Below are 22222 nucleotides of genomic sequence, written 5' to 3'. Positions count from 1 at the left end.
GTGTTCACAACATTAAGATACACGTCCACGCGTATCATCCCTTCGAGAGGAACCACCCCAAGGAAGACCGTCTCACTAAATTCTCGAGGTCTGGCTCTTAATCGATAACCCTGACCTCCCAGCGAAAGAACGCTGCTCGTGTCCATCAGATGACGATGCAAAATCCGTCCACTTGCACCTCGTATATTCCTATGTCAGGTGCTTAGCCGACTAGCCACAATACAGTTAGGTTTGTTCTGCGGCGGTTGAGGACCCTTGGGTTTACCTCGGTTTGTCCTCTCCATACGGGTGTGCCCGACATGAAAGCTTTCGGAGACCAATCAGAAGTGGTCTCTCTAGGAGGATCTACATCTGTAAACGTTGGTGAACCACTAATCAAGTGTTTATCAACCTCACAATGGGTTCATTTCTACCTACAGGATCAGCTTCTTTCCCGCTCCGAGTCAAACAATACGAAAAAACAAGTAGTCATTTTTCAAAAAATAATCTAACCCCGGAGATGAACAAACATTAGCAACGATAACTTATTTTGAAGGGAATGTCATTTATTGCGGGCGTTTCTTCTCGCCAAAGTTCAGGAAAAAAGGAGTGAGTCCGGTGGAACATAAGATGTATTATTGCAGCTTCCATTTCGCTTCGTTTTTTGTTTATCTAACCTGCTTTTCACAGGTGTGCCATCTCAGACATGAGCAACGCATTAGTACTACTTTAGGAGCTGTGAGGCACTTCAAAAGTGCACGTTTGTGACATTTTGCTTAAAGGTCAAGTTATCAGTTGGCGCACAAGTAGACTGGTTAGTATCCAATGGTGGTTAGGGCCACCAAAACCACTTGCATGCGGTCCAAAGTCTACAGGAAAATGATGGTCAAATAGATTACCATGGGCCGTAGCATTTTCTGCTACTGCGTAACCGCGATCAAAGCATCAACGCATGACTCTCTCTCCATCGTAATTTTCATTAGCAGGTCTACATTTCCAGAAATGACTCATCTTCCTCACACTCAACCATCCTACAGACATACACGGGGTTGATTTGCGGATAGATCGAATAAGGCGGATTTGCCTCCAAAATTGGTCCTGAAACCCAGTATAATGGATTCGCTGGATGGTGCAGCTGTTGCATTATAAGAGAGAAACCGTCAGTTTTGAGGAAGAATCAACCTCAGCTGCACCAAGAGCCGAGCTAGCAACTCGGAGGGCGTAAATGCTCACCTCTCAGGTCAGACCTAAATGTGTAGGTTTATGTGGATGTTTTAATCAAGCTAGGCAACGGTTCACCAGGTTTGATCCGTTTGACCGTTTGCTATGACCTAAGCGGGCTTATCTTGTGCATAAAGGTGGTGCGGCGGTGAACGGAAAAGTGTTGGAACTTTTTCTAGTATCTAAGGCTTGAGACAAAAACTTCCGAACTACGCGGATGTAACACCTACAACCCTGGAACGAATGCATTGTGGACACAGGCAAAACCGACGTTACATGCACAATATTCCACAATGTCACCAGGTTTGATCCGTTTGACCGTTTGCTATGACCTAAGCGGGCTTATCTTGTGCATAAAGGTGGTGCGGCGGTGAACGGAAAAGTGTTGGAACTTTTTCTAGTGTCTAAGGCTTGAGACAAAAACTTCCGAACTACGCGGATGTAACACCTACAACCCTGGAACGAATGCATTGTGGACACAGGCAAAACCGACGTTACATGCACAATATCGTTTCCACAATGTCTTACTAATAGGCCTCCTACAGTACCAACACACGTTCTGACCACTCGTCTGCCATCCGTAACACTCGAATCAGTAGCTGCTGGTATGGAAACAAAAGTTGAAAGTGGTGAGTGATGGAAACACGCCGTTATGAACCACTGCAGGAAATTTTGTCACCTACTTTACCTGAAAAGTGCTCGTCAATACACAACATCGTCCACGAAATACCGTGAGTTCCTACACGTGGAAATCCCGTTTTATAGGAACATTTTCGAGTAAAACCACTCGACCACATCTTGATAACACACCCCTCAGGACCGTGAGTTCCTACACGTGGAAATCCCGTTTTATAGGAACATTTTCGAGTAAAACCACTCGACCACATCTTGATAACACAACCCCTCAGGATTGTATTTTGATGGGAATTTCTCCTGGGAAATTCTCCAAACTGGCTCGTCTGTTGACCAACCAAGCTTCAGCGTGGCAACAAGAGCTGAGTAATCGTGTTCCTGGAAAGTCAAAAAATCGATCCGATGTCTGCATATGCGTGATTGTTGTTCAGCTATTTCCCCACACCAGAATACAAAATCACGAATGCCGCTTGTAGAGGCCAGAATAACTGACAACCTTAGGTTGCCAAATTTGCTGCGCCATGTTAAAAGACCCTTTAATGATTACCCGAAAGGCAGAGCATATTCCTACGTTCGATAATATCGACGCCAGTTAGCTTAAATTCAGTTCATTAATGCGCGGCTCCATCTGCAGCATCTAGAATTGTGAAGGGTACTACGGAGATATCAGATATCGTATTGATCGTCCATTATGCATCTGGATACAGTCTTTCGTTCTGGTGTGAATTATTCAAACATGGAAGACCTGAGTTATAAATCAACAGACGGCTCTTTGGACCTGCAGTGATTGAGTTCATACGATCATGCAAACGGTTTTGAAAACGCTTGGGAAATTCTGCTCTAGTCTCCAAACTTTGGTAGCTCCAGCACCAGCTGACTACCCAAAAAGCCACGTGCTTCAACCATGCGGTTAATCTTGTACTCAGCCCTGTGGTGAAAGTCATACGAGTGAATTCGCGTGCCCAACGTCCACAAATACGATGCGTTAATGGAAGGGTCGTTGCGATATAGGTTCATGAGCGTTTAATTTGCACTGTTGTTGTAGGAAGACATGAGTTCAGCACAAAACCTAGCTTCTTTTATGAATATGCTGTTAAGCATACCATACCATGAATAGCTCAGGTACTTCCAGCCAGGAAGCATCAAAGGAAGAGCCAATCGGCAAGCCGCCCTACCATTGAAGGGTATAATGGCCAGACCAAATTGCTCGTTGAACTCAAATCCCCAAAATTATGAGCCATTCAGCCGGCAGCAAATCAACTAGAAGCACATGAGCAATCCCCAACGAATGGTTACACAATGAAACAATCTGGCGGATAAATAATCGGACTCAAAGGTAACAATACACTGATCAATGTCGTCCAGCTTTGAATGAGGAAAGAAATCGACCAATGAAAGTGTGATCCAGTGAATAAAGGAGTGCAAGAAAACTATTATATCTAGCTGTTGTTTCAAATCCAGTGCCTGGTGTTATCGGCCTTTGCTGAATTGATTGAATGATTGACTGGCCTGGATGTTTTCCGGCTTCCCTATCAAGATTTTGGTGGGGTTTTAGGGTCTCACTAGGTTCCAGACGTTCTGGGGTTATTTTCAGGAATCTGACCTTACTGATAAAAACCAAACAGTCAAATGCCAGTTCTTACGAATCTGGTGGGAACACCGGATCAGCAACGCTGAAGTACGTCGAATGGTATTCGGGAGAAATAACTCACCCTCGGTAGATGGACTGATCACACTGCATAGGTTACGCTGGCTTGGCCACGTGCTGCGTATGCCAGTCCACCGGCTTATTCGAAGGGCTCTTTTCGCACAACCACGTGAAGGGTGGAAACAAGCCAGAGGCGGTCAAACAATCACTTGGCATCATCATCGACAGCATGACTTGACAGCAAAGTATAAAAGCCATTACCAGAAAACTCAGCTGCGCTGGTCATTGCCGTCTTCCTGGATGGGGACCCTGAGATGGACCACATCAGTGGTTAGAGACATTGTAAGACATGGCCCAGTTGCGCCCTCAATGGCGCTCATGCATCCAAGCTATTGCCTTCAATGCATGGCTGCCTGCCCAATACCCCCAGTTAACAGACAACCTGCAGTGCTGTATTCACGCACTAATTTATCAGTTCCCGCCTTCAATGCGCAGCTAGCTACCCCATCTTTCCGAATCATCGGTGAACGAAACCGTGGCAGCTACAACCACTGTATGACAAGTGCGCGGTTCTTACAGCTGATAATGATGTTGAGAGAGAAGGCCACTATGGGTATAATCCTATCGGATGACAAGTCCATCTAAATCGAGGCAGTCAAAGATGAGAAGAACTCTGTGTACGACAATCGATGCATCCACGACGACACGAAAAAAAGTACCCAGAATGCTATTATCGAGGGAACTGTTCGTAACAATTAAAAGAACTCAGCCTTTCCGACTGACATGTCATTTGAAAACCTCAAAGCGTTTTAAAAACTGAAACTATTAGTACAACCTCGAAATTTTTAGTAGCAGCCTTTACTGATCGTCGAGTGCAGTGCATATCAGGCAGTGAAAAACGTCACGCGACCTTGAATCTCAAATTCACAAATTGAAGAAGTGTAATCTGAATACGACGGAATTTCTGTGTATTCAGTAACCTCACAAAACCGCGCTCCATGTTCATCATAATCATCGGTGACAGCAACGCAGTCGTGTTTCACTACCGTACAACCGTATCAATTTAATTGAGTGAAAAAAATAAACGAGGCCGGGATGGGGACTTAAGACTAGTCTACAACAAACCCCTGAGGTGCCTACACCTTCAGCATTCAGTGAGACGATATGGATAGAGACTGACAACATGAAGGCTACTGACATCACAGCCTCAATTACCTTCAGTGTCTCAAGCCAAGCACAGTGTCACGTGGAAGGCGAACAGCGTCAACTTTACGTAACAGCCTTTATCCCCTCCCCTCATGCCAGATTCTGTCCACCCTTCTGTTTCCGCCGATCCGCGAAGCGAGGGATCATATACTCAGGCTCTTAGCTTAATTATGAATGGGGCTCTAGGGCTAATTGTTCCTACATAGATAAAAGCAGGTGCTCCGTCTTATCGTCTCCTCGGGTACGTGTAGTGTGGAAGAATCGGTAAGAATCCATGAACTACTACCAAAAGGATTGCGAAAGCAATGGGATGGAGGAGTGACGTGACTAAGTTGGTTGAGGTGTTCTGTCGCTTGTGTAACGCGTTCATGGGGACTCCACCTCACAGCATTTAAGCCTGATCGGACTAAGGTCGGACGTAACCGAGAAGTAACTACGAAAGTCCGTTGCCTGAGAACTTCACAACGAGAGATTCAGCTGGGTTCCAGGTGAGTCTCTCGCAAAACCAAATTCGTTTGCAAATGAGTGTATATTCGCAAAAGATATGTCCTATCAAACAGTGGAACGAAGGGGAAAGGGCGAGAACTTAGTACGAACAGACTGATGTCCCAAGGGTCAATTTGCTCGTACTCTGCAACAGAATAAACGCGATCGGGTACCAAATCGGAATAATCCCATCGGTGGAATTGATTCAACGTCCTTTACTGACCTCAACAACACAGGCCCAGCTAAGAAAAGCAGATCAAGCTGAACTAGTCAGCCAGACTACGAAGCAAGAGAACGCTTGCCATTGAGTCCCATTAGGTGTCATGTCCCCTAGAGTTTTTACCCACATGTAAAGACAGTTGCGTAGGCCCGCAGCGCCCAGCGTGACGGTAGTGACCACATTTAGGTTCTCTGTATCATAGCCTGTACCTGTCGAACCCTGCGGAAACGAGGGTTCGGAACGAAAAACTATTATATCATCATTTAGGCATGCAGAAAACAGGTCTCGGTTATCTTAACCTGACAGGTTTTATTTGCTCTGGTGGCTGGCTCGTCACCAAGGTTTGGCTTGAGGGGGAGATAGCCCAGTGTTGCGGGCTCGAATGTACAAACCGGAAGGTCTCGTTCGAACCCTGCCCGTCAACGACCGGTAGCGTAACGGCTTCCGAACTCTGCTGAGCAACAAGTAGTAGCCAGCAAAAGAGCGGCACAGTGAGTAACAGATCGACAAAACTTGTTCTAAGCCTCAACCTGGAGAGTCAGAAGACTGTTTGTCAGATCCCTCTCAACTGACCAGCCTGATGAGACAGACTCTATGACCGTCTCATAGTTCAACGGGTTGTTGAGGCTTTCGCATTACGACAAGGAGTTGTCTCTCCTCGACAGCTAGGAAACCATCTCCCCAAATGACATGACGAAAAAACGAGAGGGTGTTCAAAAAAGAAGCGGTACGATGTGTTGAAGAAAAAGCCGAAAGTTTATTATTGGCGTTCGGTTACACTGGAAGAAGATAAACAAACATCTTAATGAATTCTGATCACTATTAACAATTCCGCTCAACTAGCGGAATTGCAGATCTACACTGTGGCCGTTGACGGCTTTTTGTCTTTGTACTGGTTGTAGTAGATGAGCATTTTCTTGATCTCACCAATAGCCAGACCGGGATTGAGACCCTGCAAAAAGGCAAAAAGATAGGGGCAAATTCACAAGGCCTAGAGTGAGTAAAGAAGATGAATGGATTGTGTCAAAGTAGTCTAATCATCAATTGCTTTTGTCTCGAAACTCATGAACTAATCCAAGGTTATTATGGTTCACAACCTTGCAACAGTCACTCATATTGATTAGGACGTGAGTGATCAATACAGGCGACGCCAATGTAGTGTCTGTGTGTTTCTTTTGGCAGTCGGGTTGGTTTCATGGTCACGCCCATAAAACTGGTTCACCAACACACACACACACACACACAATTGTGTGTTATCTTAATGAATTCTGATCACTATTAACAATTCCGCTCAACTAGCGGAATTGCAGATCTACACTGTGGCCGTTGACGGCTTTTTGTCTTTGTACTGGTTGTAGTAGATGAGCATTTTCTTGATCTCACCAATAGCCAGACCGGGATTGAGACCCTGCAAAAAGGCAAAAAGATAGGGGCAAATTCACAAGGCCTAGAGTGAGTAAAGAAGATGAATGGATTGTGTCAAAGTAGTCTAATCATCAATTGCTTTTGTCTCGAAACTCATGAACTAATCCAAGGTTATTATGGTTCACAACCTTGCAACAGTCACTCATATTGATTAGGACGTGAGTGATCAATACAGGCGACGCCAATGTAGTGTCTGTGTGTTTCTTTTGGCAGTCGGGTTGGTTTCATGGTCACGCCCATAAAACTGGTTCACCAACACACACACAGTTAATTGTGTGTTGATGTTTGTTGGCTCAGCGTAACGCTTTCATTGCAAGAGAACGGTGTGTGCTAGGTCGTCAAACTAGGAAGGTCACGTATGCCTGCACTACGAACGAGAGCTGTATTGGGTGTCTACGTACATTTGAAGAAATTTGAATAAAATGGTGCTATTAAAGGGAATTGTCGGCCACCATTTAGAGTACAAAATGTAGAAGTGAGGTATGGTGGAATAGATGCAAATAATGACTGACCTACAAATAAGCATGAAAATTTGGGATACGTGTACGTGTCACCAACATCATCATCATCGACAGCGTGACACCAGTGTTCAACACTGGTGCTTCCCTGATGCACAACCATGACTTAGTTGAAAGTTTTATTGTGAACAAAAGGATAGAGGTGGATTGGGGGAAGGGACTTAGTGATTGCTTACTACAATCATTCCTACACCTCCAGATGCTCATTCAAGCAATCTGGATAGAAACTGACAACAAGAACGCCACTGGCATCAGTTGGCAGCCATATCTTGTAGCGTCTCCAACCAGGTGCAGTGGGGATCATGCGGTCCCCACCCTGGAAGGCGAGTGGCACCGACAGCACGCAAGCGTTTCGTGATCTCCTTCATACTCCTCTGCCAAGTCAGGGATTGGCCACCTCTCTGCTTACGTTACTCTGAGTTGGACATGGAAAACAGCACTCTCTCCGGGAAACGATGGTTTGGCATACGCAACACATGTCCCAACCCACGCAGCTTCTGGTGCTGAACAAATTCTTCAATGAAAATACCCGTTGCATAACCGAAAACCCATTTTCTAACTGCCTCGTTACGAATACGCCGACACCAACCCGCACGAGCCATGGTTCTGAGATGACGGTTGTCGAGCACATGAAGATGTCTCAGTTCCGCAGCTTGAACAGACCTAGTATGACAGCCGTACAACATGCACAGTGAATGCAACATGTTGGATGACATTCCACAGCTAGGAATATCTATCACTTTATAGCTGGGAGGTGTAGTAGCGAGAGTGCCCAAAAAAGACTGAACAGACGTTCCAAACAAAACCAGTGAAACAAGTGTGTTACTCACTTTGGGGCAAGTTTCGGTGCAGTTCATGATAGTGTGGCACCGATACAGTGACCATTTGTTCTGAAACTGGGTCAAACGCTCGTACGTGTAGTCATCTCTTGAATCGATGAGCCAGCTGAAAATAGATTAGCCGAAAATAGAAGTGCAGAAATAACCGGACTACCGAGAGGACGTTCGAGTAGATGAGATAAAAGTCAACCCCCAGAATCCATCCAGACGCTCCGACTCCGTTGTGGGAACATTTGAAGGCTAGATGAAATAAAAATTCGTCACTCCGAAGGTTTCTTCCCCAAACTCCAAAACATGAAGTTTAGATTTTTATGGGAGTCGGTTCCACAATTAAATGTCAACAAACGCAGCGAAGAACTAAAGAAACTAACGAAGCCTCACATGCCTGAATTTCAAAGGTCCCATGGAAACTGCACAATTCTGATGCCCCGAAGAATCGTATCTAGATCATCATACTACCGGCTGAACGGTTATACGCTCCGACTCCGTTGTGGGAACATTTGAAGGCTAGATGAAATAAAAATTCGTCACTCCGAAGGTTTCTTCCCCAAACTCCAAAACATGAAGTTTAGATTTTTATGGGAGTCGGTTCCACAATTAAATGTCAACAAACGCAGCGAAGAACTAAAGAAACTAACGAAGCCTCACATGCCTGAATTTCAAAGGTCCCATGGAAACTGCACAATTCTGATGCCCCGAAGAATCGTACCTAGATCATCATACTACCGGCCGAACGGTTGTGCCGTCCCATGCATTCCCCTGTTTTTGCATGAACACGACGTGACCGAGTAAATGAATTCACATACATACAATTTTCAAGTTTCAATTCACCTGCTATCGTCCCTGAAACGAAATATGCATGCGTTTAACAAGCAATGAACCGGACAATCTCGAGCAAGCGTATTCTGTACTCGCTTATCAACTGTGTCAGCAATCCTTCTCTCCTGGGTTACGGACTCCAAGCACGTCAACAATAGGTGGTAGATGGACAATCAACGGCGCATCTAAACTACACCTCTTGTCAGTAGACGAAACCGCACCGGCTAGGACCGACATGCCTTGATTGAGTACATAATTTACAGCTCGTAAAGTAGAGCAAATAGCTTAACTTCCAGGAATAGCACTGCTTCTACTGAGAGAAGTAAGCCTGTCGAAGAATGGGGGATTTAGTTACGGACATCTCCTTCGAAGTGCCGAACGCACAGCTGCGTCAAACGTGAAGGGGTTGGTAAACTATGTGACATGAATAAGCCGTCGGCAAGTAACACTTTGAATGAAACACTTGACGGGCTCGGGGTGGTTCATCGAAAACATACGCTATCAGTGCAGTACGACTAACCTAGATTTTCTCCATAGAAAGTTTTCTGCACCCTGCAGCGTTCTGCAAGTAGCCTCGCGCAGAAACGACTCCCTCAGGTATCGCAGATAAGGACGGAAGTGTGCCGTGGCGACGCAAGCTGAAGATAACGCTCACGCAACCAATGAAGTGTTAAGTGCTTGAGGGATACAAGTGATGTTCTCAACATCTCACACCGACTATTCGCCTAATAGTCAGAAACACGTTCCAGAGATGAGTCTGTGGTATCAACAAAACAACTGGTGTACAAGCCGAGGATCATCTTAACCGAACTGGTGCGTCACTGGGAGAACAAGCTGCTCAAAATAACAACTCACCGGTACGCTTGCAACAAGACCGCCGGTCCAAGATACTTGTCTCCGTTCCACCAGTATGAAGGACATGATGTGGCACAACAAGCGCACAAAATGCACTCATACAGACCATCCAGCTTTGCCCGATCCTCAACCGACTGATAGTAAGTGGCTTTCCCAATGTCCTCCTCAGACACCCCCTTTTTCTTCAAGTACGGCTCGATCCAGCGATACTGTGCGTAGAAGTTATTCATATCCGGGACGAGATCTTTGATGACAAACATATGTGGGAGCGGATAGATCTTCGTTGGCTTGCTCAGATCCTTGTCAATTTCCCTGTAGTAGAGAATATGCGATGTGAGGTTTACGTTTCGGGTAGGATGTGATAGATGATATACTGAGCATACAAGCAGATAAACAAATGTAAAAATAGCCCAGTTCCATACATCTATACGATCTAGAGGCAATTTTCTGGACGAAGCACCCAGTACGATTGATGGTGCACCGAAACACGTCAACTAGGTGAAACTAGGTACTAATTAATGGATACTGGGACGTGCACAACAGCATAAAGCACATAATACACTACTCATAAGGTCGCTGAAAACTTCGCTTAAAAACATCATAAACGAGAGATTCAGCCGGGTTCCAGGTGAGTCTACTGCAAAACCAAACTGGTTTGTAAATGGGTGTATTTCGCTAGCATAAAGCACGGTTCTCTCCTCCACCATCTTATACAGTCGAAAATTATAGTGCAACAAGATTTAGCACGAAGGAACCAACCATGGAATTGATGGATTTTTACTCACCGCTGAGCTTAAGCATCGTTGTCATCCTTCATCCACACAAAACAGTCTGACTATTATCGTGGTCTTACTACTAATTCCCGTTCGGATGAGTAGGCTATAGTGATTCCTAAAAAAATCGATAATCATCGTACGGACACTGGACTTGAGCGCATAAGCACCTGTTTGCCATTGCAGTTTACTCCTCCATGAGTAAGCTCTGCAGGGGGAAAAGGGGGGTAGAAGCAGTCTATGGAAAGTAAGCCTCACTGACAGGTCAAATCATATCCCCAACACCTACATTTCACCACAATCAACCTGGATGGACGATTCAACTTAGGTCGACCTGTTGACGTACATCAGTCCTGAAATTCTACATACTCAAAAGGGCGTTCAATGGTAGTAGGTAAACTATATGTGTCCCAAGTCTCTGTACTAGAGAGAATTCTGATTCCCCAAAGTCCCACCGCAACGCGGACCGATGTATCAGCCTAAGTACCGTGTATCTCACTCAGTCACACACAAGAGACCACGTAGTTTCCTGGGTGAATTGTTCCCAAGGCTCATAAAGTTCTCCGAGGTCCGCTTGGAGCTCGACGAGCTGCACGTAGTCCAGGTTTCATTGTACGTCCACTGCTAATAAACTACTTCATGTAATTAGGTGATAAATTCTGAGTATTTAGCAGGGTGCCGTCTCAGCTCTCGGGAGCTGTTGGCATTGACAACCTTCACTTGTCTTCTACTCGAACGAAACCGGAGATAGCTCAGTGATAAAGCAAAAATGAATGGGGTTCGATACGTCAACTGTTGGGTCCGTTGATTACCATCTTCAACTGAAATCGGCAGCTGCATAGCAGAGGTTCTCCTATTGGACCTATTGAAGGAAGAACGAGGACTGGGATACTGCCAAGATACCCAAGTCTGGACAGAAGCAATCGACATGTCCAGGTTGGAGTTGAAATATGAACTTTCTGATCGTGCGTTAACCACTGAGCTATCTCGAGCATTGAAAACGTCAACTATAAAATTCTAACCACTGATGAACAGAAAATGACGATTATATTAGTCAGCAAACAGACCGTATCTCCTGAGAACCTACGCTCAGTGTTTGATGAACAACGATTCCCAAGTCGGCAGCCACGCATGAGGATGCTGCTATCGGAACGCCTGGAGATAGACACCCACCGCCGGGTTACCGAACGCATGCTCTCCCAACTATTCTACGGAAAAAGCTTGCTCTCCATCAGATCTATGCTGCTCAAATTCAAACGAATTTGTCTATTGGACTAAGTGTTGGTGTCTGTCAGTGCTGTATCGAGCCCCATATACCTTGAAGTAAACAACCTTAGCAACTCCTTAGAGCAAGGGAAATGCAAGTCTCTCTTTTCGTAAAAAGTACTCTCCACCATGGAATCTCATCGAATGAAGCTGTCCGGATTTTTCACGGATCATTCTTGCAACAGAGACCTTAGAATAACGAAGCACTAAACTTTCTACCCTTATGGAGATACACAAGGTCTCAAACTATGCAGGTTCCCTAACGAAACGGAAGTAGAAAAAGTACTGTATGAGAAGACAGTTTTATCTGTGATCATGTCCTTGAATTTGAGTTTTATTCGTTCGATACGGACCGGGACTCGATAACCTTACAACGGTTAACCAACCTGTAACGCGACTCTAGGGTAATTCAGTTGGTGGGCTTTCGGGCGAAATGGCCCGAATGGTACAGTTTGTGGTGTATGTGTGTGTGTGTGAAAGAGAGGGGGTAAAGGTACCATAGGTCAACAGTCATCATCATCATCGACAGCATGATATCAGTGTTCAACACTGACGCCTCGCTGCCGTACAACCATGATTTAGTTGAAAGTCTTATTGTGAACAAAAGAATGAATGTGGTGAGGGGGGAAGGGACTTAGTGCTAGCCTGACACAATCATTCCGAGGTGCCTACACCTCCACACATTCACTCAGGCAATCTGGACAGAAACTGACAACAAGAACGCCACTGAAATCAGTTGGCAGCCATATCTTGTAGTCTCTGCAACTGGCCGCGGTGAGGCAGCCGCGGTCCACATCCTAGAAGGCGAGCAGCGCCGACAGCACCCAAGCGTTTCGTGATCTCCTTCATACTCCTCTGACACGTCAAGGGTAGGCCACCTCTCTCCTTCTGCCAATCCGTGTTGGGAATGGAAAACAGTACTCTCTTCGACACACGATGATTCGGCATACGCAGTACATGTTCCAACACAGCTTCTAGTGCTGGACACATTCTTCGGTGAAAGTACCCGTTGCATAACCGAAAGGCCGCTGCCTCGTTACGGATTCACCAGCACCAACTCACACGAGCTATGGTTCTGAGACGACGATTGTCGGACACCTGAAGACGTCTCAGTTCCACTGACCGAACAGATCATGCCTCACAGCCATACAACAAAACATCCGACACTGTAGCTTGATACACACGTCCCTTGAGATTCAGGGATACACCACTTTGACGCCATAGGTGTTTCAAATTAGCAAACGCGACCCGAGCTTTACAGATGCGTGCACTGACGTCAGGTTAACGTCCGGACTTTTCGCAGGCTAGTAATTCATTCGTATCACGCATTTCTCTTCCAGTGGGTGGGTCGCACGTTTAATCTTGTTGGTAGTCACGTGTCACATGCACATAACGATCATACCAACAACAAATACCAATGTAACCATGAGACATTCACGCACGTATGTAGCTCAAATCACGCACAGTCGGTGAACTTCGGTGCAGACATGGAGTACTTCGTGTGCTTTAAAGAAAATTCGCTAAGTGCTGAAATCAGCGATCTATGGTAGTAGGATCGAGATGACTCAGTGGCTAAGGCGCTTACTGACCGGAAGGTCTGTAGTTCGAACCCGACTTCTGCATCTTGACTGCTCCTGTTGTCTAGACTTGGGTAGTATCTCGACCCTCGTGCTTCCTTCGGTTGGCGTGGCAGCTAGGCATCGAAAGGACGCTACAACCGAAGGATTGTTATAATTCATTGTGAGAGGAACTGTGTCCGGACTACTAATAATCGTCGTCACCTTGAAAATACAAAACGAATGTCGTCTTACCCTGAACTGCTGGTCAAGTGTGTTGACCTTCATGGCGTTCATGCTCCTGACCGCTTTCCTTAGGTTCTTCAAGGTCACATCCCAAAGAACTGAAATGAGTCGAGTTGTGGACACCAAACAGAATCTACTAACCACAGAACTGTTATCCAGACACCGTTCAAAACGCTCCATAATTTCGAGTACATATCAACCCCATTGTGGACAGCCTGAGGACAACATCACGACATTTTAACACGACAGGGTAGGTTATGGATTACTGGAGTAATACTGTCCAGTATGACGGGCCATCGATCAAACATTGTCACCACATAATCAGCTATAAATCATGCAAACTGTATGGTAGTTCCGGCCACCTATTTTGCACACTGGAGTTGTGAGAAACGGGAGTGAATAGCTATGCATTGCAGGCGGATCTGATGAAATTAATCTGTCTGCGAACAATAGACGGTAGCCTCCAAACATCAGAACCTCTACTATGGAAGTGATGTCCACCAGGCCTAACAAAATAGCAAAAAACATTATTCAATAAGCGATATTCTTACGATCAACTTTCACTGATCCCCGTTTACAATTACCAGACGATGTCAGTTAAACAATTGTTACGCAACCAAATGACCTTGCCTATCACAAGCACCTCGCTGCAAGCATTTTGTCGAAGTACCGTCACCTGAAGAAGTTAGTTTTGTGTGGGAGGGTGTTTGTGATACCCATCTCCAATATGTTTTATGCCCGTGATTGGGCAGATCACAAAACCCCTATACATAAATCGATCGCCGTGTAGTTTTCAGGTTGGTGGCTGATGATTCAAAAGCCGACGGCGTATGGCAACATCAGGTGCCGAATGCGAAAAGCTGACAATTTTTTGTTCAATCCTCAAATTTGTGCCTAGATTGGCGGACTCGTAAGGACCATGTGGATACTCAGTGTTGATGTTATAGAACCTGGGGGCAAGATGGCCCAAGTGGTTAGAGCGCGAATTTACTGACCGGAAGGTTCGCGGTTCGAATCCGACCACTGCCACTCGACTTCCCCTGTCTAGGTTTGGGCAACCTGGCAGTATCCCAGCCCTCGTGCTTCCTTCAGGTGGCATGGCAGCTAGGCACCGGAAGGGTGCTCCAGCTGAACGCTCTCTCTCTCCTCCGCTCTCTGTTATAGGACCTATCGGAACAAGCTAAGCTTAGGGATGCTCTTAGGGTGCTACAGCTGAACGCTCTCTCTCTCCTCCGCTTTCTGTTATAGAACCTATCGGAACAAGGTAAGCTTAGGGATGTTCTCATCCTTCCTCACGTAATGTAAGACAACCGAAATATCCGGCCAATGAAAGGCCAATCATCCTCTGTAGAGTCCATCAGAGCTCGGCTCGCCAGCGGCATGTGCGACTGTCAGGGAAGGAAGTGTACCCTAGCAGGAGCAAACTTCAATAGCTTGACTCCACATTTATGTACGCTGGAAATTCATCCCCCACCTCACTTTATTCCGCATGGCATCAACATGGAAGTCGGTATTCTGTGACCTAGTATAAGGAAATGAAAAGTCTGGACTTAACTCCTCCATTAAGTCCATGACTTTAGACAATGTGACACAGAGGAATGTACCAGCGGCTATAGCATTATTGTGAACAGATTGCTTGGAGGGATACAATGTAATGTCCGCGATAAGCTACTGATTTCTTTTCCCCAAACTTTCTCCTAAACGAGTGCACAACAGTGAAGCATGAGAGTTTAACGTCAATGATAAGTAGGATGGTAGTATAGATGAACTGGACCATAAGTATTTCTTCGATAAAAAAAATGCATACTACCGGTCGGGCTATCGAATGACATGTTTCAATCGCTACCTTGATAGCTATAGCCCCGGAAATCATCCGATTTTTGATGAGTATTCCTAGCACTGCCGTTCATTCTTACTGTGATATCAAACAAACTGAAGCGAAGAATTGAGGACAACTAGATTTGGGTGAAATGTTGAACGGGCTACTAGATGGTGGCAACCTAAAGATTATAACCAAACCCTCGCACAATTAGCTGGTCCCACAGTCAACGGGAGAAGCCACAGATGGGGAGGGCAATGACTTTATATCGATCGACGAGCAGAAACAAAATCAAGAAGCATCGCACAAACAATCAGATACGATCGAAATGTTCGGTTTCTCAATTCCCCTCTGAAGGTGGAACGACTACCACGGGAACATATGAATGATGCAGCACGTAATCACTGACGCTACCCAAAACCGTCCGACGAACGCCACTGAGACCGCGATTGCCCATAACAACGATGTTGGCATTGCATCTCTCCACAGCTTTGACAACAGCATTACCCGGACGGGCATCCACATAGAGGAATGCTTGAGAAGGTAGTTCATGTTCCTTGGCCTGTTTCATTTTGTCCCGACACAATTGCTTGCAATTAGCTGTTCTTAGCTCCATAGCTCGCTCCAGTTCCGGCACAGTAGACGTCTCCATGGCCATTCCAAATGCATGACTTGTGTGTAAAGGTTCAATGACGCTTACGAACAACGCACGGTCATTTGGTGACCGCATCTTATCCAAATACCACGCAAACGCGCGCTCACTGTGCGTGCTGCCATCGATGGGAAACAAAATGACGCGGCCCTTATCACCTTCCGACCCAGCATCTTGGGGCCCCGCACCATCTGATGCCATTTCGCCGAATGTCAGAAACAACCTTAGCGGTGACTTAATAGTGCGAATCCACCAGTGATTTGGCGAGGTGACACGTGGATTGCCAAGTACAGACGTCTGTGGTGCATTTGACCAATCAATAGTATACGTGTTCAAGCACAGGCGGGCTGCATGGTGATCAGTTAAGCCGGATGCTCCAATCGATATGACCAGCTGATCGTTCGCAATGCACGAACCATAGAGCTGCTCTGGGCAGTTTGTGAGACAAGAATATTAATTAATCCGAAAATCAGGCTAGCGGGAAAAATAGTTATCTGACCTAGCAACAGGGCTGCGTAATCATTTTCGAGTGTGGCTTTGATTACGGTAGGCCACGTGACTGGAATGAAAAAATATTCTGACTATTTTGCCGCGCAAATATAGGCATATATTATAACGTAGTTGATAAAGGCAAATAAACGAAAAAAATTGAAACAATGAACTGGTAAATGGGGAGGACCATGTGGCAACAACGACGGTGCAAGCCAGTTGGCAAGCTCGGTGAATATCCGGTGCTTCGACTAAATGCCCTAATATTCCGGAGGCAGGGACCGAGATAAGATAGTGTTAGGTGAAACTTCACATGGATCTCGCTTTGCCGCCCATCGTCAGGTGTTGTAGCGGCCGAGAAGCCTATACCGCGCAAGATTGGCCAAATGTTCGGGACGCTTGTCGGTCCGGCATCAATCCGAGATCTGATTGGTCGAAAGTTGGAACTCACCAGCCAATCATGACCTAGTATTGGCCGAATGCCTGTTGCCAATGGCGCATCCGGTAGGCGACGGAATTTCCAGAGTTGTCGCCACTTACGCTTTATATATGAAGAGGTGTAGAAGTGTCCTTGACTCCGTTTTGGGGGTTAATACACCTTTTGCACCTTTGGTGGTTGTTTTTGACGTGAGCGCTAGCTTGAAAGGCTCAGACCGAGAACTAAGCTGAGGAAAATGCCGTCACTACAAATAGTTCCTGTATATCAGCTGGCATAGCATGATCAATTCAATCGCAAACTCATGTAGCGCGCAGCGAGTATCAAAAAATACAGCGTATTACAGATGGTCGCTCATCTGTAACACCCCCCGGTGCCTAGCTGCCACGCCACCTAAACAGAGTACTAGGGATGAGATACTGCCAGGTTGTCTAAGCCTAGCCGGGAGCGGTCAAGATGCCGAGGTCGGGTTCGAAACACGGATACTTTGGGTCAGTGAGTCCGCACCTGTATCGAGCTCAACACTACAGCGTTCAATATGAGGTCCGGAAATTACCCAGAATGCATCCATAAACGACAAGAATCAGACAGACCGGTTAATCTCTTGCTTAAACAGGTCTCAGCAAGTAGGGGGAAAACAAACTTTTATGGAAAGTCGCAGGATGGTACTGTCATTGAATATTTAGCCAGTCCAGAGTATGGAGTGCCTGTTTTTGAAAGGCTGTATCTAATTGTTCAACCTTGAAATGGCAAGTTTTGATTCCAGTTATCACGCAGATGACATTGTACAAGTCAACACTGCCCTATATCACTACATTGCGTCTTATCTCGCACCTCAAGGAAAGCGGTTAGGTCGGTTCGGGCACTTTGTGTTCGACCTGAAAAACCACCATATTTTTCTATACACAAATGGCTCAGTGGTTGAAGCGCGAACTTACTGACCGGAAGGTTTATGGTTCGAACTCAATCCCGACATCTTTACTGTTCCTGCCTAGGCTTACGCAACCTGGCAGAATCTCATCCCTCGTGCTTCCTTCCGGCAGGCACCAGAAGGGTGTTACAGCTGAAGGTAAGTTATCTGCTGTATGGCATGACAAGTCATACAAGTAAAAACATCGGAAGCAATGGTTTTGTGTTACCAGTAGACACTCTGCTAAACGGACCTGAATGACCAAAGCCGATTGCTGTAAGTGCTGAAGAGCACGTCAAAACTTATCCCATTGCTGATGTTCGACACATACGTTGCAGACGGTCACTAACCAGAAGGCTTAGCCTAGAATCCCCTATACAACGGCTCAGAATGAAGGCTTTTCTTACCAGAGAGAGAGATGTTACAATCGTCACAGTTACTCACCCGTCGTGCGAGCGCTGAGAAGATGCGTATTTGTAGGCTATTCATACCCGTTTGTTCGCTACTAATCAAGGCGTCGTACAGACTCATCCGTTCAATCAAGTGATTGATTTCTACTCATTTGACATATTAGTCTCCAACCCGTTTGTCGGTTCTGGACTGTGATGTACCGATAAATGTTACTTTTCTTCTGTTTATGCGTCAATTTGCAGAACATAACTGGCCAATCGCTTCATCGACCCTCGCGCATGGTTGCAATAAATAAACCGCGGTATGATGTGGAACGGCACGGCAACAACTGAGCTCGGACTATTAGAGTTGGTACCATCCAGCCCGAAAAGTCAAGATTAGTTAATTAAAAACTATATTTCCACTGTATGAACAGCAGTAAAACAGGAATACCCGTTGCGCCAAATACACTCGTTTGTAAATTAATTTGGTTTTCACGGGAGACCCAAGTGAATCTCTCGTTCATGATGTTCTTCAACTGAATGTGCTGCACTCAGGCCGCCTCATGTTTCAGTTGGTACAATATTCGAGATATCGCAGCATATTTTCATTAAGAAAACTCGGGGACTGCGCCTATCTGATGAGCCCCAAGAAGGGCGAAACCGGTCGTGGACTGTCGAAGAGTTTTCGGCAACCTTGTGAGTGGTTTCCTTTATGAGGAATACCCGTTATCCTCACTGCTTTTTCAACCAGATAATGGGACAAACTCATAGGGCATAGCGACAACTTGGGGATTTTCTAAATCGAGTACATGATGGTCTCGGCAGCGTTCGGCCCATAGTCGGTTATGACAATCACAACATTTACATGGTTAGTCTCCAAAGTAACAAAGGCTAAAACGAAATCTCCAACCTGCGCCAACAAGCAGAAACACCAACCTACCATCAAGGCATCAATCTCCTCATTTCACTTGATTCCCATATCCAGGGCTAAGTAAGATTCAGTATCAACAATGTCAAGAAAGACATCCTAAAACTGAAGAACGCCCTGTAGTGTAAGAGAGGGAGAAGCCTTTATACAATGGTTTGGACCTACAAGACTTTCACTAGAATCTATGGACAGAGTCTGCCTGAATGCCATCCATAGAGTTCGCCAATTCTGTCACAGAACCGTATAACGCTCTGCCCTTCCACAGTGCAAATCAACGTTCTTTGTGGAAAAACCTGTCTATCCGATTCCCCGCAAGGTTTCGTGCGGCTCCTGAGGAAATCAAAAATGTCTCAACACAATCGAGTATATCATTTATAAGTCGAAATCCGAAGCTCTATATTGCTTCCAAGCGTCGCGCGTAGAGTCAACACACACCCTCAGGAGTAAACCATCGTACACCAAAACAGCGAGATGGCTCAGTCACCAGAGCGCGAATTTACTGAAAAAAAGGTCCGTGGTTCAAACCTGACTGCCTCTCGATTTCTCCTGTTTGGGCTTGGGCAATCTGGCAGTATACCAGCCCTCGTGCTTCCTTCCGCTGGGCACCGAAAGGATGTCACAGCTGAACGATTATTAATAAAGCGAACATGCAGCTTGACAAAAAAGCGTTAACACAACCGTGAATTGCCAACAACAACAAACAATACGCACCTTCCGTGATGAGCACCTTGTACTCCGTTCTCGCACTTTACGCAACGCATCAGATGGCACCAAGTCTCTTTACCCTCTACTTTATCTTCAGGAACGAGTATTCAACACCGGTGTTTCTGTCAGTGGTGACGGTCACGAGTCGCCTTATCAGCCATTTATTCAAGCAGTATACCGGCCGACCGGCTCGTTTTACTTCTTTAAACGAGTCTTCGGCTTGGAATGATCACGATAAACGAGTGACTTATTAAGGTAGCATTATGGCATGCTAGGTGAATATACCCATTTAATTAAGTAAATCAAAAAGTGACAGTAGCTAAATTATAGACCGGAGATCAGGCGTCCAACAAAACACCGCCGGATGTTGACTACTAATAAGTGCTGAACGCGAGCTTCCGCGAGACTACTGCGTGTGAAATTGAACCGTCCACTTCTGCAGACTTAGCTGGTCCCCCCGGAATAAACGCAATGGGAAGCCGTTAATAAGGGTAGCAAGAATTTAATAGTTCATAAAAATATTCGATAAAAGCGTCACACTCGGATACAGTTCGAATGTCCAGTTTCTCACTTCTCTTCTGGAGGTGGGACAATCACGACTGGTACATGTGAGTGGTGGAGCACGTAATCGCTGACACTACCCAGGAAGGTACGACGAATGACGCCCATGCCGCGACTGCCCATAACGACGACATCACCGTGATGCCCTCCCACAGCCTTGATAATAGCATGACCGGGTCGAGAATCAACATGTAGGAACGCTTCAGCAGGCAGTGCAAGCTCCTTAGCATGTTTCATTTTGTTCTGACACAACTTCTTGCCACTAGCAATACTTGACTCCATCACCCGGGCAATGTCTGGCTGCATAGGTGACTCCATTGACATTCCGAATGCAGGGCTTGAGTACACCGGTTCAATCACATTAATGAATACAGCATGATCATTTGGAGCTCTCATGTTGTCCAAATACCAACTGAGTGCGCGCTCACTATGTACGCTACCGTCGATGGGAAATATGACGATCCGAGAGTCTCTACCCTCCGGTGCAGAAGGTTCACCCTCTGGTGAGGCAGTTCCAACCTCCGGTGCGTTTGCCATTCCGCCAAATGTCAAGAGCAGCAGTGTCGTATGCAGGCCCATTATTGGTCTGGTCGGCACAAGCGCGATTCGTCGAGCGTCCGTGCTTGTGCCGCTGTGGCCAACTGACCAATCAGCGGCCCGTCTGCTCAGGTCACGGCGATGGACTGACACGTCCGCGAGCACCGGAACGACGGTATCACCCGGATCTCTTGTCAGCTAGCAGCAGTGATGGACAGAGATAATTTTGCAACATGGCGCGGTGAACCAGCCAATACGCGCAATCACGAGCCTCACAGCTTAGAACATAGACTGAAGAGTGAAAGCAGCAGTATCCACGACTAGAATACTCAACTGAATTTCGGCTAAATCTCTTTTATAGTATTGTTCAAGTGAATGTGCTGCGCAAACCCAATTAGTGTGGGTGTGGGGAAAAGAGTTAGGGTTAAAAATGGCATAAAGAGGTCAACATTAGGACGAAGTCTTTCCATTTTCCATAATTATGAGGAGTTGTTTTACTAAATAGACGACATTGCCACAAAAATTCCTTGCAGGAAGTTGGTCGAATGTGCCTATCCAGGTAGGTATATTTCTCAAACGGGCTTTCGCAGCGTAACACTGGTTGTATGTTCACTCGTTTAAGTCTAATGCCAATGACCGAATGACCAAGGGGATTATTTTGATCGGAACCAGAATTCACCTCACGTTTTCTAATCGCAACGAAATTACCGCCGTGGGACGGTCGAAGCTGACTGTTCTGTCTGCTGCGGAACATTGCATACTGATCGGCCTTGTCATTCAGGCTCGTAAGGTCACAGTGGATCACGTTCTTAGTGACCCGCGCCCCACACCGGATACGGTCGGTATAAAGCGTACGGAAGGCTAACTAGGAAGATGCGATAAGAACCCCTAACCCAATGTGAGTGTAAACTCGAGGGAAAAAGTGGTGCTTAGCAGAAGGAAAGGGGTAAGAAATTACGTGGAGCGTTGAAAATAGGCAACCCGGAGCGGAAAGCCGGTCGATGGATTTGTTATGAATCAGTGACTGTTTCGACCGATTAAGTTTATCCTTACAGCCATTGCGCAATCTCTCTAGTTCATTTTTACACGAAAATCGTTATCTT

The 22222-nt window shown here is 46.0% G+C and overlaps 3 protein-coding genes across 3 annotated transcripts in view; 2 read left to right on the top strand and 1 right to left on the bottom strand.

Moving 5' to 3' along the window:
* Nucleotides 1-6108: 6108 nt before the first annotated feature.
* Nucleotides 6109-22222, bottom strand: part of T265_01077 (hypothetical protein) — a gene marked incomplete at both ends in the record, with an annotated part of 29499 nt that continues 13385 nt past the window's right edge. Inside the window, 3 exons of the mRNA XM_009165020.1 lie at nt 6109-6345; nt 8167-8281; nt 9850-10161. Coding sequence (XP_009163284.1) covers nt 6250-6345; nt 8167-8281; nt 9850-10161 — 523 coding nt within the window. The remainder of the gene's footprint in view (nt 6346-8166; nt 8282-9849; nt 10162-22222) is intronic.
* On the top strand, nt 21037-21321 carry T265_01078 (hypothetical protein; the record flags this gene model as incomplete). The annotated part of the gene is made up of 1 exon (XM_009165021.1): nt 21037-21321. The coding sequence occupies one exon, from the start codon at nt 21037-21039 to the stop codon at nt 21319-21321; it is 285 nt and encodes a 94-aa protein (XP_009163285.1).
* T265_01076 (hypothetical protein) lies at nt 21760-21984 on the top strand (the record flags this gene model as incomplete). Its single annotated transcript, XM_009165019.1, has 1 exon — nt 21760-21984. The coding sequence occupies one exon, from the start codon at nt 21760-21762 to the stop codon at nt 21982-21984; it is 225 nt and encodes a 74-aa protein (XP_009163283.1).

Source organism: Opisthorchis viverrini (assembly GCF_000715545.1).
Source record: "Opisthorchis viverrini unplaced genomic scaffold opera_v5_11, whole genome shotgun sequence".
In the NCBI taxonomy this organism is placed as follows: domain Eukaryota; kingdom Metazoa; phylum Platyhelminthes; class Trematoda; order Opisthorchiida; family Opisthorchiidae; genus Opisthorchis; species Opisthorchis viverrini.
Note: the sequence above shows the minus strand (reverse complement) of the source record. Positions and strands in the feature narration are given on the sequence as shown.